The 16533-nt window shown below is 41.5% G+C and overlaps 2 protein-coding genes across 2 annotated transcripts in view; one reads left to right on the top strand and one right to left on the bottom strand.

Moving 5' to 3' along the window:
- Positions 1-16533, bottom strand: part of aldh1l1 (aldehyde dehydrogenase 1 family, member L1) — a 34300-nt gene that overhangs the window by 7689 nt on the left and 10078 nt on the right. The window contains exons 7-19 of the mRNA XM_040003201.1: positions 16358-16495; positions 3623-3748; positions 3440-3531; positions 2591-2738; positions 2386-2505; positions 1835-1962; positions 1438-1588; positions 1255-1325; positions 773-878; positions 609-696; positions 430-523; positions 239-338; positions 42-140 (exon numbers count right to left, since the gene is read on the bottom strand). Coding sequence (XP_039859135.1) covers positions 42-140; positions 239-338; positions 430-523; positions 609-696; positions 773-878; positions 1255-1325; positions 1438-1588; positions 1835-1962; positions 2386-2505; positions 2591-2738; positions 3440-3531; positions 3623-3748; positions 16358-16495 — 1461 coding nt within the window. The remainder of the gene's footprint in view (positions 1-41; positions 141-238; positions 339-429; positions 524-608; positions 697-772; positions 879-1254; positions 1326-1437; positions 1589-1834; positions 1963-2385; positions 2506-2590; positions 2739-3439; positions 3532-3622; positions 3749-16357; positions 16496-16533) is intronic.
- Positions 5258-15335, top strand: LOC120715932 (zinc finger protein 436-like). The gene is made up of 2 exons (XM_040003226.1): positions 5258-5528; positions 13378-15335. Exons 1-2 carry the CDS (start codon positions 5330-5332, stop codon positions 14139-14141), a joined length of 963 nt encoding a protein of 320 aa, XP_039859160.1. The 5' UTR covers positions 5258-5329; the 3' UTR covers positions 14142-15335.

Raw genomic sequence — 16533 nt, 5'->3', positions numbered from 1 at the left:
AAAAAAAAGTCAAAGTAAAGTTTACTGCGGGTTACACCTACCACTTTTTGTACAAACAGGTCATGAATGGAGTCTTCCACAAACAGTCTGCCAGCAGCGATGCAGTTCTCTCCCTTGTTAAAGAACACTGAGCTCATGCCCTGAAACATACAGACAACAACATAGTGGATGCACAACTTTTTACTCTGTTTTGGAAGAAAAAACAAAAACACAAAAACCTGCCATAAGATGAACACACCATGCGCACGGCCTTGTCCATCTCGCAGTCACTGAAGATGATAAGTGGTGATTTTCCTCCAAGCTCCAGAGAGACTTTCTTTACATTGCTGACTGCACAGCTTCAAATATACAAGAAAACAGACACGCAACTGTGAGCGAAACTATAAGACTTTGTTAAACACCTTGTGTAAGGTTTATGTTACCTCTCACCTCTTCATGATGTGTTTACCAATCTCTGTGGAACCTGTGAAGCCAAGTTTCCGGACGTCGGGATGGTCGGAGAGACGCTGACCCACCAGGGCACCTAGAGTAAAGAACAAGATGCATAGCAACTCACGGAGCTTCATTAGGTGACCTCAGCTTCATGTCATGAATGTTTATGATCCAACCTGATCCAGGCAGAATGTTAATCACTCCTTTAGGCAGTCCCGCTCTTGCTGCCAGTTCAGCAAACTTCAGTGCTGTCAGTGGGGTGACCTGAAAACAAACAACAACATGAATGACCCTGTGGTTTTAGCTTTTGTGGGTAGCATGTGTGACATGGGAGTCTGACCTGTGCAGGTTTGAGGACCACTGTGTTTCCAGCTGCCAGGCAGGCTGCTGTCTTCCAGGCCAGCATCATTAGAGGGTAGTTCCAAGGAATCACAATGGCACAAACTCTGAGGACAGATAGAGAGCATTTGAAATACTTATCACACCCATTTTATAACATTTTGATTGAAATCCACCTGATTGAAGATTTTCTGTCAAGCACACATATAGTTTGTTCTTTACAAATATCCCTTAAACTACTAATGTGGTTCATAAAAAGCAGTAGTTTGTTCGGCTTTCGAACCAAAGGCATGTTAGCTTTAATGTAAATGTACAGTGCTGTGAAAAAGCATTTGACTGAAATGCTTTGTTAGTTTTACATCAGATGCAACAGGATGCAAACCCTTCAAAAGGTCCACAGAATATTTTCCTAAATGTAATTATTTTGCAGGTTCCACTGCAGTGCTGTGTAGAGTATGACACTTTTCAAATCTCTATTCTCACCCCATTGGTTCCTTCTTGGTAAACGTCAGGTTACGATTGGGCCTGGCCTGGTTGATGGGGATGGTGCTGCCCTGTAAAAGAACAGCATCATGTTGTTTGCATGTATTTGCACATCTGTAACAGATGTATCAGACTGTCAACTGACAACGTGACAGGTGCAGGCTTTTAAGCCAGCTGTCTTACTTGGATCTTGTCACACCAGCCAGCAAAATAGCGGAAAGTCTGGATGGACATGCCCACGTGGGTCTTGAGGGCCAGAGTGTACACAGCTCCAGAGTCAATGGCTTCGAGAGTGGCCAGCTCCTCCTGGTGCTCCTCCATCAGGTCAGCCAGCCTGGAGGTGGGTTAACAGCGAAGACATATTATGAAACACAACTGAGACAACAACTTTTCTTCACTAATACTATCAAAGACAAACAAACCTACTGAAGGCATTTACTCCCTTAGAACAAAGATATTAAAGCGGTTCATGCTATGGAGATGCTCACTTTACCGTAAAGAGAAATGGGCCATTTAACCACAAAGCTAAGAAAAAAAATATGGATGAAGTTTTTTGACACTCCAGGGTCATGTATCTGACCTGTAGATGAGTCTTCCTCTGTCCCTTGGGTTCATCTTGCCCCACTCTCCCTCTTCAAAGGCCTCTTTAGCTGCACCCACTGCCCTGTCCACATCACTGATCTGGGCCAGAGACACATCGCAGATGGCCTGCAGGACACACACAGGACAGACAAGGAAATTAAAGATGGCAAACCTCAGTTATGAAGACATGGCCTCCAATCCTGATGAGATCACCTTCAGCAGTGGAAAGAGAACTTCCCTTTTTTGTAGTTTTTCCCCCTAAACTTTGTTAAAATAAGCTTTAAACAGACTGTAGCACTATTTTTGGCCATCATCATTTGTTGGTCACTAAAGACAGGGGATTTTAATATTTGTAACCCGAAAAAGAATCAACAGCTTCAGCTTCCATCATCAGTTGAGAAAAGAAATGGTTGCTTTTCATTATAGATCCCTGCCAGTGTATGACGCAGGACACAAAGTTATTACATTACAGAGAAGACATTACTCGATATAATAAAATATTATATAGGACATAAATTTTGCATTTTTTGTCATTTCTTTTTCTCTCACCGTGCCGTCAGTGGGGTTGATGGTTTTGTAGGTCTTTCCTCCCTCTGCATCAACAAACTCTCCGTTGATGAATAACTGATGAGGCATCTTTATTGTCATGTTGTTTATGTTCTTCTCCACCTGAGCAGGTAAATGATACACATTAACACAAGGCTGTTTCATCTCCACGGATCCATAACTAACAAAGGAAATTTCAAACACTTACATAGTCGACTACCAACTCCTCTTCATCGTCCTCCCCTCTGAGCTTCCTCACACACATTTGGATGAAATCCTGAAAAGTTGTGTTCATGTAGACATCCTCGTTCTGCAGCTGGCAACTGCTGGCTCGAAGTTTCACCTCCTCCACCAGCCTGAAGACAGAGAAGAGGCAAGATGGAAGATGGGGGATAGAAAAGATATGGGGGACAAGAAAAAGAAGAGAAGATTAGGTGAAATAGTGGTATAAGAAGGAATGCTTAGATTAAAGCACTGATATCAGGTTGTAAAATACTCTTTAAGGAGAAAATGACCTAAACTAAAAACTTACTTAAATAAACCTACACATATAAACCTGCACACATATACATAATATTATTGGATTGTAGCTATCTGAGGTGGATTTATGCGTTTAGCCAGGCTTTCTTTGCATTTGCTGGCTTGACAATACCTAAAGCCTCAGTTGTAGATAACGGGTACCACATAATAGACATCGAGCAAAATCCAATGAAATTTGGTGGAGAGGTAGAGCACAAGCGCAGAAAGAATGAGTTACATGTTGATGGAAATTGGTTAAAAAGTATTTTGGACATTAATGATTATGCACAGGCAACCCGCTCAGTGCCTGGTTTCACTGAGCCCATACAAAACTGACACTTAAAGCTGCTGCTTGTTTGTTACATAATTCGGTCATTGTTTAATAACTTTAATGTATTAAGATTTGTTCTACACCATAGCGAAATAAACACACTAATTCCAAATTGGTAAGGCCAAAGTTTTGACTGGAACTGTATGTTACATAAGTGATGAACAATAAAAAGAAAATTGACATGCTTTTGTTTTTTTCCTGTATCACCTGACCACATCCATGGAAGCAGCACCAGATTTGAAAAAATCTGTGGAGTCTTCAATGTGGCTCACATTACTCAGGATACTCTGCCACACTGCCTGGAAGACATGATGTTAAAAGTCAGCACAAAGACAAAATCTAAACTGTCAGCTTAACATTTTCTTGAATCAGTGGGAGAGGAGGGCCTACCCTCATCTGTACAGCGAAGGTTTTCTCCTCCTCAGTGAGCTCCACAGCAGCACTGCTCCCAGAGCGAAAGTACTGCGCTGCAGCAATCATCTTTCCATCCTCAAACTGCAGATTCTTCACCAGCAGCTGCAGAGAAACACAAAATGCGACACCACCTGTTTTAATCAATGCTGTACTTTGCTAACACTTCAATGTCTCCATTGAGGTCAACAGAATACGTTGAATGGACCACAATTTTAATCAGAATTATGATTTAAACATTTTATTCAATTCTTCTTGTATAACAGGATCCATTAGATTGGATGGGAAGTTTCCATGAAGCACCACCATCACCATGCTGAAGTGCCTCAAACCTCTGCAAGCAGTTTAGTGAAGAAGAGGAATATTTGGCTAGCTTGCCAACTTTGCGTATTGTTATAGCTCTTAAAATCATCATACAGGCACAGGTAAAGTTTATGTATAAAATAAATTATCACTCACACACAGACACACACTCCTATTGCACTTTTTTATATGCCTAAGCTCGTTGTCTAACTTTCAACACACTCCAGTGAATGCATCAGGGACAACTCAGGGTTAATATATTGCTCAAGGACATGTTTTTGTGAATAAATGAATGAGGCAAGTTGTATGAAGAACTTTGAGTGCTCAGGTAGAACAGAAAAGTGCTACACTATTACAATTGGTAGACAACCCACTCTAGTATCTGAGTCAGAGTCATATAGAAAAATAATGATCCTAAAAAATAGTCAGCATTATAACAGGGAATTTCAAGGCAAGTGACTGCAGTGTGTTCTGCAATTCAGATTAAGTAAATGGTAAATGGCCTGCATTTGTATAGCGCTTTATTCAGTCCCTAAGGACCCCAAAGCGCTTTACACAACATTCAGTCATTCACACATTCACACACTGGCAATGGCAAGCTACATTGTAGCCACAGCTGCCCTGGGGCGCACTGACAGAGGCGAGGCTGCCGGACACTGGCGCCACCGGGCCCTCTGACCACCACCAGTAGGCAAACATGGGGTTAGTATCTTGCCAAGGATATTTGCCTCCTGGCATGCAGCCAGGAGTGGCCATGATTAGTGGCTGACCTGCTCTGCCACCTGAGCTACAGCAAAGTCCAATGCTTCATCAGTGATCTATGGAATGCAGTTTTTTTTAAGTTAGCAACATTTTTATTGAAAGAAAAAATAACAAAATTAAACAAGAACTCTGACTAAACAACTTATTTTCTGCCTAATTTACTTTTTTGTCAATTCCATGTTTTGAAAGTCCTCACAAAGGCCAAGTAACAAAACCCCAAGTTGCTCTTCAAAGCATCCACTGGAGCGTGAATGTTAGCTGGAAACTACTTAAGCAGAAAAATCAGAGATCCCAACACCGATTTTATTTTAGTCAGCAAATAAAAATGGTCAACTTTTCTATCAGTGAATGACTGAATTAATGAAGACAAATGAACGAGAATGAATGAGAGTTCAGCTCTAGACTAGCTGAACTCTAGTGCGTGCAGTCAGTTTTACCACTGACTAGTTTAATCCGAGCCTAAACGTGCCTAGAGAGCATTTCCATGCATGTTGACGGTACAGTGTCCTACAAAGTCCAGTGCTCTAGAGGGCGCTGTGACCCCTGTTACACACTGTATAGACGGTCACACATCCATAGGTAGCAAGCAGGGTGAGCTGAAAATAACGGAGAAGCCTTACAATGGCCACAGCTACCCTTCAGACATTTAACGTGTTCCTGACGGAAAGACTAACCGCAGCTGCGGTGGACATCTACGGATTCGTTGAGAAGACCCTGGTAGAGTACCAGGAGGAGGTGTACCGAGCCAAGCTGGAGAACCAGAGGCTGCAGCGGCTGCTGGACCTCGTCTACAAACCAGAGATAAGGCTGCACAGGGCAGGTATGTACCCCAGGTTACTTCAGCCAGTTAGCATCTTATTAATAACCCAATAAGTGATTCAGCCACGTCGGACAGAAAGTTACATTTATATTCACAGCATTTAGCTAGCAACATTAGCAAGCAGTGTTAGCCATATAGTAAAGGAGCGTTAAATTTCCGGTGAGCTTATTTCCAATGTCCTCAAATAAAACAGTACAGTAAGGATGCTGTTTATCGAAACATGAGTTCAAATGACAGTCAAACTGCGGCAGGTCGCACTTATCATATCAAAGAGGACCGTCGTTCATTGTGGTTACTCTGATCTCAGCGTGTGCGCGTTAGGACGCAACTTAAATCCTCCTTTTATAGTTGAGCGTACATGACCGCCGGAGACACTGCACCCTTTGAGCCAATCAGCCCGCGAGTTTAACACTTGTTCTTAACATTGTTTGGTGTAGTGAACACATCTGTATATAATTATAGATACGGACAAGCTGTTTTGAAGCTACGTACAGTATGTAATATGTCATATATATATATATATATACACACACATGTCATAAGCTGTTTTGTATTATTTATGAAAACGTCAGTCTTGTACAGGAGTGTCAGTTGTGCTCTGTACAGGAGTTCTAGTGTAACTGGTTTTCATGTTAACTGGTGAGTTTTCTTCATGTTGTCCAGATGTTGCATCTGCAGGTTCCCTTTACCACAACTAGTCTGCACTGCCCGACAGTGTGCCTTCAACTTCGATTAAATATTATAAATATCACCAAGTTCAGATATTTATGTGTGAATATTATCTTCAGATAACAATCCAAATTATTCTGATCAAAGGTAATTGTAATAAATTGGGGGGAGAAAGCAGCACTCAGACAGGACTCGTACTTGTATGTTTCTGTTACATAAATCAAAAGCGATCTGACCACCGATCAGTTCGATGTAAACACCTGTGTTACCTTCCTATTTAACGAATGTGAAATGATGATTGTAACATTTTAACACACTTTGCAGGATGTGACATCATGGCATTGTTTTGTATAAACTCTCAACTCATACAAGCTGGTGAAAGCTTATGTTTGCCCTAAGAATCACTCCTAGTACGTCTATTACTCTCTTATTTTTGGATGGATCCAGTAAGAAAGTGTCGGGATTATAATGTTGATACATTTGTAAAAATGAAACAAAAATGAAAATGTAAATATTTATTTTGTAAATGTTACAATAATGCTAGTGAACAAGGGCTGCAACGATTTATCGAGTATTTTGTTAAAAAAATCTTGATACAAATTATTTGATCCGATGCTTCACTTAAGGAACGGCTCTGTAGCGCGCCATTGTCACCATGGAAACACGAACGCGAGCGTTTCACCCACATTATCGGCTAAAAACAGACCTGCGATACAAACGTATTTAGGGGAAGCGTGTGGATTATAAGTCTGACAACATTAAGCCCACGCAGGGGTCCAGTTTGAAACAAAAACACTGAGAGCACAACAGCAGCAGTGATGATGACCCTGGCACCGTTAAACGTGGAGCCCGAGTCTGTTTACACACCGCGAAGAGCAAAGAGGCGGAGCGGTTACCGAGACGGTGAGCTCGGGTTGAGTGATAGAAAACAGCGGCGCTGTTCCTGTGATCACCATTAAAACCTTTACTGGGAAAAGCGAGCGAGTCCTTCATCAGAGCTCCTGGTTAACAAACTCAGACGTGAAGAGAAACACATTTTGTAGCTGCTCCATCCTTCACCGTTTGTTTTACACAGAGAGAAATCTGCAGTAAGTCTTCAGAAGTTGTATTAAAATATGCAGATGAACTGTGAACTCGGTGTGCTACATGTTTAATTATACAGCTTGTTGAATATGGCGTTATTTTTGTGCCACTATTATGAGCGCACGTAAAAAAAATTTTGCAGGTGCAAGTGTTGCATTTTCAGGAGAACTTTATTTTGAGCGAAGAAAAGCTAAATTTGAGTGAACAAAATTAATTTCTGCATGCAAAAAATACATTGTTTAATACACTGAAATAGGAGAACATCCGAAAACATTAGAGCACTTTTTCAAATATGTGATGTCTTGATAAATCGAGCAGATATTTGAAGTTTACACAGCACCATTCTAGCATTAAAATATCTTAAAAGTTTATTTTGTGACCCAGAAAGAGTAATATTTCAAACTCCGACAATGCTTACATATATGTGTAAAAAAATGTACGAGCTGTGATAACTGTGTCTGACAGAATGAAGAGTAGACCGATATATTAAATATTCCTTTATTGGGTGAGAAAATCAGACCATGTCATAACTGCTTCAGGTCATACAGAATAGATATCAGAGCCTTAAACAGGCTGACGTCTGCTAAATGGGTCAAACTGGGCAGAAAGTCTACAAACACATAACATCCTTATAGAATACGATGTAACACTATAGATCAACTTAGCTCAGAATATATAAAGCATATAAACAGTTACAGCAATATGATGCAACAAACACAGCAGTGCTACTGATCCAAAATACTCAAAGCTTCATAGAACTGGAACAAACATTTATTTTTAGCTCCATTCTGCTGCTGATACATACTTTAGGTTTCTGAACATTAAACTTGTTGCTGCCTTTCATAGTGTGTAACTTGAAGGCCCTGAGTACTTTCTCCCACACTGGAAACACTGGAATGATCAAATTATTTGAACATTACCTAATAAGACTGATTCAGGACAGACAATTAGTTATGTTAAACTTTCCTAGCAGTCCTTCACAAACAGGGAACAGTCTGTCTATTCTCTCCATCTGTCAGCTGCTGCTGGCTCTTCCTCCTCCTCTTCCTCACACACTGCTGAGTTTGTCCTGGTGGATCATCAGGGGTGCAAAGCCTCACAGATGATGTGCAGCAGTGGGTCCCTCAGTCTGTCCTCACTCTGGACACTTGCAGTTGTCACACATGGAAATCAAATGTGTGATAAGCTGCAGGATTCAAACACAAGTGTGACTTATAAATACATGTTCATACTTTTATTCCACAATCAGAGAGAAAGAAACAGAGAGAGAGTGCAGGACAGACAGACAGGTGACAGTCTCAGGTGTACACACTGCTACAAACAGGAGGATTTAGTGTTTGTGTTATTACGAGTGTAAACAAGAAGAGTTCCAGATGGTGCAGTGGACACATGTGTGACTCCTGCGATTAAAGCATCTTTCTTTCAGCTTAATGAGTGAACCGTCAGAGGCAGCAATATAACATAGATAACATTAACAGTGCAGTGAATCCTGCTTGTGCCGTGATATTCAGGACTGCAAACCGAGCAGCATCACTGACTTTCAGCTTGTTATGTTTGTGGATATATGACTGACTTTAATTATCCACAAAATCATCACATTCTCTGTAAGATTAAGGTCGACTATATATATATATATATATATATATATATTAGGGGTGCAACGATACACAAAATTCACGGTTCGGTTCGGTTCGATACTTTGGTGTCACGGTTCGATATTTTTTCGATACAAAAAAATGTTCATGCATTTTTAATTTGTCATTTATTAAAATTATAAATATATATTTTAACTCAAAAGTACAGTTTTTAAATTTAACCCTAACCCTTGTGCGTGTTTTTTATTTTGACAGCGAATGCGCACCTGCGGACCACTTATGTGCAGCCCTGGTTATTTAGCTCGTCATATTGCAGCCACAGAAATTCTTTTGTCCATGAAACCATAAAGCTGCACTTTCTTTTTGCCTTATAGTCTGATTTGTCATAACTTTCTCCGTTTTGTGGTAAGCTTTTCTTTGGCTGTCACTTCTTCACCCTGACCTGTCTTATTTGGCTCAGCAGAACTAAATATATCTGCTTTTACACACGCACTCACATAAGCTCAGCGATTCTCTGCGCGATCAACCTCTCACATGTTTAAGCTTGCTGCGGGAGATTTCACTTGTCATGTTTGCATAGTAAGCTAACAATTAATAAGACGATGTCAGAGGAATTGGTGCACAAATTATCATCACTCACAGATCAGTGCTGTCGCTCTCTATACACAGTTCGCACGATTGCAAAGTGAAAGCAAAACAAACAAGCGCAAATTCAAACGCGATTTCAATATGTCACATATTGACAGTGGCTCACCGATGCCAATGACATAATTACCCAGCTACATTTCTGAAAGAATGCAAAAGCATTGACATATATTTTTCCTACAATAGCCCGACGGGCAGGGAAGAGATAGATTTTGGTAGCCCGACTGAAAAAATCGCTAGCTCCGGACGTCGGGCTAGCGATATTGCAAGCCCTGTATCTGATTGAGGAATCACTCATCTTTGGAAAAGAGAGTTTATTACAGAGAAATGTCTCTTTCCAAAATAAAAGCTATACTATCCGCTTCTTCTGGGCTATATTCTCAGCAGCATAAGGAGAATCATGTGCTAACAGCTGTCTAAATGACTCGGCTAAAGTTAGTAGCATGCTTGCTTGTTTTTGTCTTTGCACTAGGGTGATGTCGGCGTAAATGTGCAGTCATATTCGTTGTGTTCCCACTAGTGCTTTCAGGTTAATCTCGTTGAAATGACCTTAACGCCTACAACACGGCAAATCTCCGTTAACGAGCTACCGCCGATCGCTCCGTGCATGGGGCTAGACGGCAAACACGTTAACGAGCTAACTGCGCTAACACACTAGTTCACACCAATGTAATTGAGCATTGCGTGGCACATCCAACATACTGTTTTACTTTAGTCCATGACTCGCTTACCTTCAGGGTCATACGTCACATGAAAACCAAAATAATTCCAAACGCCAGATCTGAGTAATTGCTTGCAAGTAGAGCTTAACTTCTGTCTCGCTAGCTTGCCCTGCTCTCTTCCTTCTGACTATGCTGTCTGTGTTGAGCGCTCAGTGGATCTGCGCTCGACAGTGCAGCCTAGGCGGAGTAGTCGAACGCAGATTCACTGAGCGCTCAACACAGACAGCATCGTCAGAAGGAAAATTGATAAAATAAATTACAAATGTTGTATTGTTCGATACATATGCGTACCGAACCGAAAGCACTGTATCGAACGGTTCAATATCGATACGAATATCGTTGCACCCCTAATATATATATATATATATATATTGAAGTAAAGGCTTTAAAACCAAGTTAACGCTGAAAGTACAAACATCATTAATGTCACATAACTTTGCCGACATGTGGCCAACAGTAATGTTTTAATGTTCTTCGTTATTAAACATTCGCACATAAATAAGTGACATCATATTCAGTACTTACTTTTGACAGTTCACTCTTCGGCCGCTCCGCTTCTGCCGTCTGCCGTATTTTGCCGCAAAATGATCCACACCCACCGCCGCGCTATGAATTGTGGGATATATGGGACCACGAAGCGTGCACCGGACCACGCTTGATATTTGGGGAAATCAACGGTGCATTTGGAGTACACTTTGGATTGGGACAGCCGTCATCGCGTGGCGGTGACGTAATCGCACTCAAAATGCGTACTTCAAGTGTGCGGTCTCTGAATTGGGACACAGCCTCTGTGTTCCTCCGCCACAGCCTCGTTTGAGTTTTGGACTAAATGGATTCTGGGATATTGCATTTCGTCATTTCGAGCTGATTGGAGAACAAAACAGCCAATCAGATTTTTTTGCATCCAAGTCTGTGATTGGCTGGTTTTGTGGCACAAATATAGCGGCGTACAGAAAGAGTTGAGCGTGCACAGGCAGAACTGTTGAGACCGCAAACAACACATTGCGAGCAAGCGCAAATGCAAAAACTGAGCGAGAGGGGCTGCTATTGTGTAGTGATGTGCGACCACTGATTTGCTTTCCGATCCGATACCATGTAATATTCAGGGTGGTATCGACGATACTGATCCGATACTTTGTACAAAAACTTATTTTATTTATTGTATCTCAAATTATAGCATCATAATGATTACAGGGCATCAGATTACTTGTTCTTATCACGTAATAATGCAGAGCTCATCATATAGAAATAAAAAAACTGAAGTTGTGCTATTTGAACACGTTGCCTGCCTGCAGCACTAAAGGACTCCATGAGAGACGTCTGTCTCGCCCTAGCAGCACCTGTCCCTGTCCAGTTCGCCTCAACACACGCTCGTCATATTCTGTGATATGATTTACTCTGAGGTGTTTGACAAATTTGTGGTGTTGCCACAACACCTCACTTTCTTGCCACATGTATGCAAACCACGTCTCGGCTGTTTGTGGAGGTAAAATACGTCCGCACATAACTCCAATTATGCTCAGCCATTGTGAGTGCGCACGCTAAGGGGCCGCGACACATTTATAAAGCCCTATTTCGCACATGACTATGAAAGGCAGAAGAGGAAGTAGTTCCTTCCAATGTAGACAATCCGAATGAAATAGGTTCTTCCCACTGTGTTCCTGTTAATGATAAACTACAAATTTACCCTAAATTGCTAAAATATCAATATTTTAATATGAGAATCGATTCTAGAACATAAATGACTGGTATCGGAGGGATCGATATTTCAGTATCGATCCGCACATCACTACCATTGTGTGTGTGTGTGTGTGTGTGTGTGTGTGTGTGTGTGTGTGTGTGTGTGTGTGTATAATAGCAAACACTGAAATACATTTTTTGCACGCAGCAATGAATTTTGTTCACTCAAATTTAGCTTTTCTTCTCTCAAAATAAATTTCTCCTCAATTTGCAACACTTGCACCTGCAATTTTTTTCACGTACGCTCAAAAGTTTTTTTTTGAATAGTGGCACAAAAATAACACCATAGTTGAAGGCTCACAGCCGCCGTCTTAGTTTACATGGAACCGAACAGGGGTGTGTCTAAAGGGGGCGTGGGGTGCATATTTATTCCAAAGTTTTTGCAACATTTTTCAGATTGAAAGTGAAATAATCTAAAATATTTTGTTGAACTGCATTAATAATAATAATGATAGAAATTTAAAAAAAAAAAAAGAAATTCTAAAAACAAAGGGTTTTTTTGTTTTTTGTTTTTCAAACAACCCAATACAAATATACATGGGCCAGTAAAACTCTGAGCCATCTGAAAGGGTCTACCTTACAATCTACTGGAGTTGGCCACTCCTGAAATAGTTGAACAGTTCAGCCATGTTTCCCCACACTGGAGCTGTAGCTCAGGAGCTAGAGCAGGTCATCTACTGCTTGGAAGGTGATTCCTACTCTGCATGCCACATATCCTTGGAAAAGATATTAACCTCGCTCTCCGATGGATCCATCAGAGTAATAATGTGTAGAGACTTCGGGAGAGCAGAAAAGCATTAAGAATCAGTCAATTTATCACATTGTAGATTTGTAAAATTAGCATTCTTCATGAAGTTAGTGGGGTTTATGGAACAAGCTTACAGAACTGGTGTTTTGGTGCAGACTGGCCCATTTTTACCTGATAGACACGATGCAACCCAGTGTTTCCAGAGTAACTTTGGCTCTGGTTTGGTCTGTGTCATTCACTGTGTCAGAACACATGACATTTTGTCAGCCTGTTTTGTTTACTGTTAGCTTGCAGCTTTGTAGAAGTTCCTTAACCACTGTTCATTGACCTGTATATAGTTATCAGCATAAGGTCATGGTTGTGACTTATCACACAGGGCAGTTTGCAGTCTAAGCTGGTGGCTATTTCACTTCACTTAAAAAAACCAAACCAAACCAAAGCAAAAAAAACTTACCAAAGACTTTTATTGTCTAAACTGAAGTCATAACATACTCCACACATGTTAGTATGTGCACTCTTCTAATAGCAAATGCTGTCCTTTACTTGAAGCTTGGACGTAGCTCATGACCAGTGTGAGGCCAATTGTAACGCTTAGATCTCAGCACAATACTTGAAGTGTAATGCTTTTCTCTCTCCTTTGTTTGCAGATGCCAAACAACAGCCAACTGAGGACATTCCACCTAAACAGCAAGAGTGGAGCTCGAGTGTGTGGCAGGATGAGCCGGGACCCTCCGAGGTTAAAGAGGAGCAGAGGGAGGAACTGTGGCTCAATGGAGGCGAGGAGCAACCAACGATGGAAGACAGCGATGACGGAGATGCCTTGACAAAAGAACTCATCAAAACAGTGCAGCAGTTAGAGGACTGCAGAGCAGCAGAGGAGAGCAGAGAGTCGAGGCAAACATCTGCAGATGAACCAAACCTTCTGGAAGAGAAGACTAGCACCACCCTGTACCGCTGCCACATATGCAACTACATTTTCACCAAAAAGACTGTGCTAACGTGGCACCTCAAGACGCATGAAAGCAAGCCACAGGAGAGCAAGAGCAACTTTGACTGCCACATCTGCGGCAAGCACATCCCCTGCCAGAGCAACCTGCAGAATCATATGAGAGTGCACACAGGAGAGAGACCCTACAGCTGCCATTACTGCGGCAAGTGTTTTAAGCTGAAAGGACACATGACAGAACACATAAGGACTCACACAGGGGAGAAACCTTTCAGCTGCCACATCTGTGACAAATCCTTCAACAGGGGTTCCACTCTGAGGAAGCACGTTCTAGCCAAACATAAAGAGGAGAGGCCGTACAAATGTGGGGACTGCGATGAGCTGTTTACAGAGCGGCTGCTGATGAAGAGGCATATGAGAAAGGTTCACGGCATTAACCTGTCCACAAGTCAGAGTCCCACCTGAGAGGCGTTAGAGCTGATGGCGCATGTAGTCGAAAATCTGAGTACAGAACTGAGCTTGTCTTTTGAAATTTTCAACATGTACACAACAAAATCAGCAAAGCAGCCAGACTGCCATAAATGGGACTGAATCCAAACACTCATGCCAACTCCAAATGTTGTCCAGAGATTGCAATAAGATAGTAAATATACTGAAATTGGCTTTAAATTTGAAATTGTGGGTTGTATACTTATATGCAGGTTGGATGGAAAATGAACTCTCATGTGTCTGCAGTAATTATTGGACTGGAGTCAAGAGACCATTAGTTTGACTACAAATTATGCACCAGTGTAGGGTGTGACAGTGGATCCAAAGACTTTATTCCGATACTTAATGGCAGCCGGGGGGATGTTGGTTAACCCGTAGAGGTCTCTGTGTCCATCCATGGATATGCTTCTGCAGACCACCACCAATGCAGTCATTCTGAACAATGTCACAAGCAGCGTAATGTTCTCCACGGCTTCTCCAGACCCTTTCACGTCTGTCACATGTGCTCAGGGTGAACCTGCTCTCATATGGGAAAAGCAAATAGTCCCAGTGGTGTACCTGCCAGTTCTGGTATTCCATGGAAAGTTCCAGTCACACTCCACAGCATCGGGCAGTGAGCACAGGGCTCACTAGAGGCCCTCATGAAGTCTGTTGACGATTATTTGGTCAGAGACTTTCACATGCTGGAGTCCATTTTGTGGCTCTGACAGTGCTCACAGACTGGTTCCATTGGGGGGCGGGGTCAGTGGTCTCCACCTGTAAAACCTGTTTTGGGGATTGTCTCATTGTTGCTCCTCTTGTGAACCTCTTGGTAATTTCAGCTGAAACTGATTAACAGCCCTTTCTGCTACTTAGCTGACAACATCAATATCCCAGAGATTTCAGTGGCTTAATGTCACACTCCGATTACAAAGTGTTTTTTTAAGCAGCACTTTGTTGTTGTAACAAGACAAACCAGCAGCTAAAAGATTACTGATTTATAACAAAACAAGATGGGAACAAATAATAACAAAAAACAACATAAACGAAAAAGACAAAAATACTTTTTTCCATCTAACTTGCATACAAGTACATTTCCCCAAGTGCCTATGAAGTTATGATAGAGGGAACAGTTTATTACTGATCCCGGGTTTTTGCTGAGGTAAGCTAACTTCTTCCTGACTCGGACACTAAAAAGATACTGATTAAAAATGTACTTTTTAAAATATTCCCATTTAATTCAACCAAGCATTCTTGACTACTTTCAGTGCTGAGCAGGACTTTAAACACTGGAAAATACAGGTTTGGACAGTTCAGTAACCAGCACCTGTAGAGACTACGTACAACACGGAGGTGGCCAGCTGAATATTCGCTTTTCATATGCACAATACTGTAGATACAGCTGGATGCTGGAGGACTGTTTTTCTACTGCTTTTCTGGTACTGTGGACTACTTCCTAAACTCTACATTCCTGTTCTGTTCAGAGCCTCTAATAAACACTAACATATTTGGCAAACACGAGTATTAAACAGATGTCTACAGTGACAAAGTTCAACCTGATCGAAAAATAGTTTTTAAATCTAAATTGCACCATAATATCAAATGATGCTGTACGTCATGTGTTACTGATGTTGCACTGTAAAATAGATTTATATACTGTATATATTTTGCCAAAGTTATTTCACGATGATCCTGTTATGTGAACATAAAAATATAAAGCTAAAAAAAGTCATATATCCAGTGTCACAGTGATCTCTTTGTTCCTTTGCTCTGTCAGGTTTTTCTAGCGTAAATGTTTCAAAATCTTCTCTCTGCAGTCGTGACACGAGTGTAGAGTTTTTGTCTGAGCATCCGTGGAAAGAAAGGATGCAGAATAACGAGCTGTGGGCTGCATTCCAAGACCAAATCACCTCATAGCTGAAGGACTGAATGTGATACTTCTGGTATTACTACACAAGTCAAGCCTAGTAGGAAGGTATTTGCTTTGTTCTGACAATTGCTGTCCCTGCCAGTGAAAAGCACCCGAATATCTGCAAGTGATGTTTTCACCACCACAGTCAGGGTGGTCTTCAATTAATTCAGTAACAAGATGTAGCTATATCGACACAGTGATGGGGCCATTGTATGTCTGAGTCAGTCATTTCAGATATGTACAGCACTTATCTGTAATGTGAATTCTAGAACAGTTTCCTGAGATTAATAATCTCACTTACAGTCTTGCCGTCATTGCCAAACAGCACCAGGCCAGATTTAGTGACGATACCCGGTTGGCTGGCTCCAGGGATTTCCAGGGGTTGACCATTAACTGCGGTCCCATTATCCACCAAAGAGGAGCCATAGAAAGTCACTTTCTACAGAGAGAGATGTAAAACGGGACTCAGTCCAAACG

Source organism: Simochromis diagramma, unplaced genomic scaffold (assembly GCF_900408965.1).
Source record: "Simochromis diagramma unplaced genomic scaffold, fSimDia1.1 OVJJ01000646.1, whole genome shotgun sequence".
Classification (NCBI taxonomy): Eukaryota; Metazoa; Chordata; class Actinopteri; order Cichliformes; family Cichlidae; genus Simochromis; species Simochromis diagramma.
Note: the sequence above shows the minus strand (reverse complement) of the source record. Positions and strands in the feature narration are given on the sequence as shown.

Bases quoted from the DNA above. Each gene is read 5' to 3' on its own strand.
- LOC120715932 (XM_040003226.1), top strand. From the start codon at position 5,330: ATGGCCACAGCTACCCTTCAGACATTTAACGTGTTCCTGACGGAAAGA. The intron at 5,529-13,377 runs GTATGTACCCCA...CTTTGTTTGCAG, and splicing joins GATAAGGCTGCACAGGGCAG to ATGCCAAACAACAGCCAACT.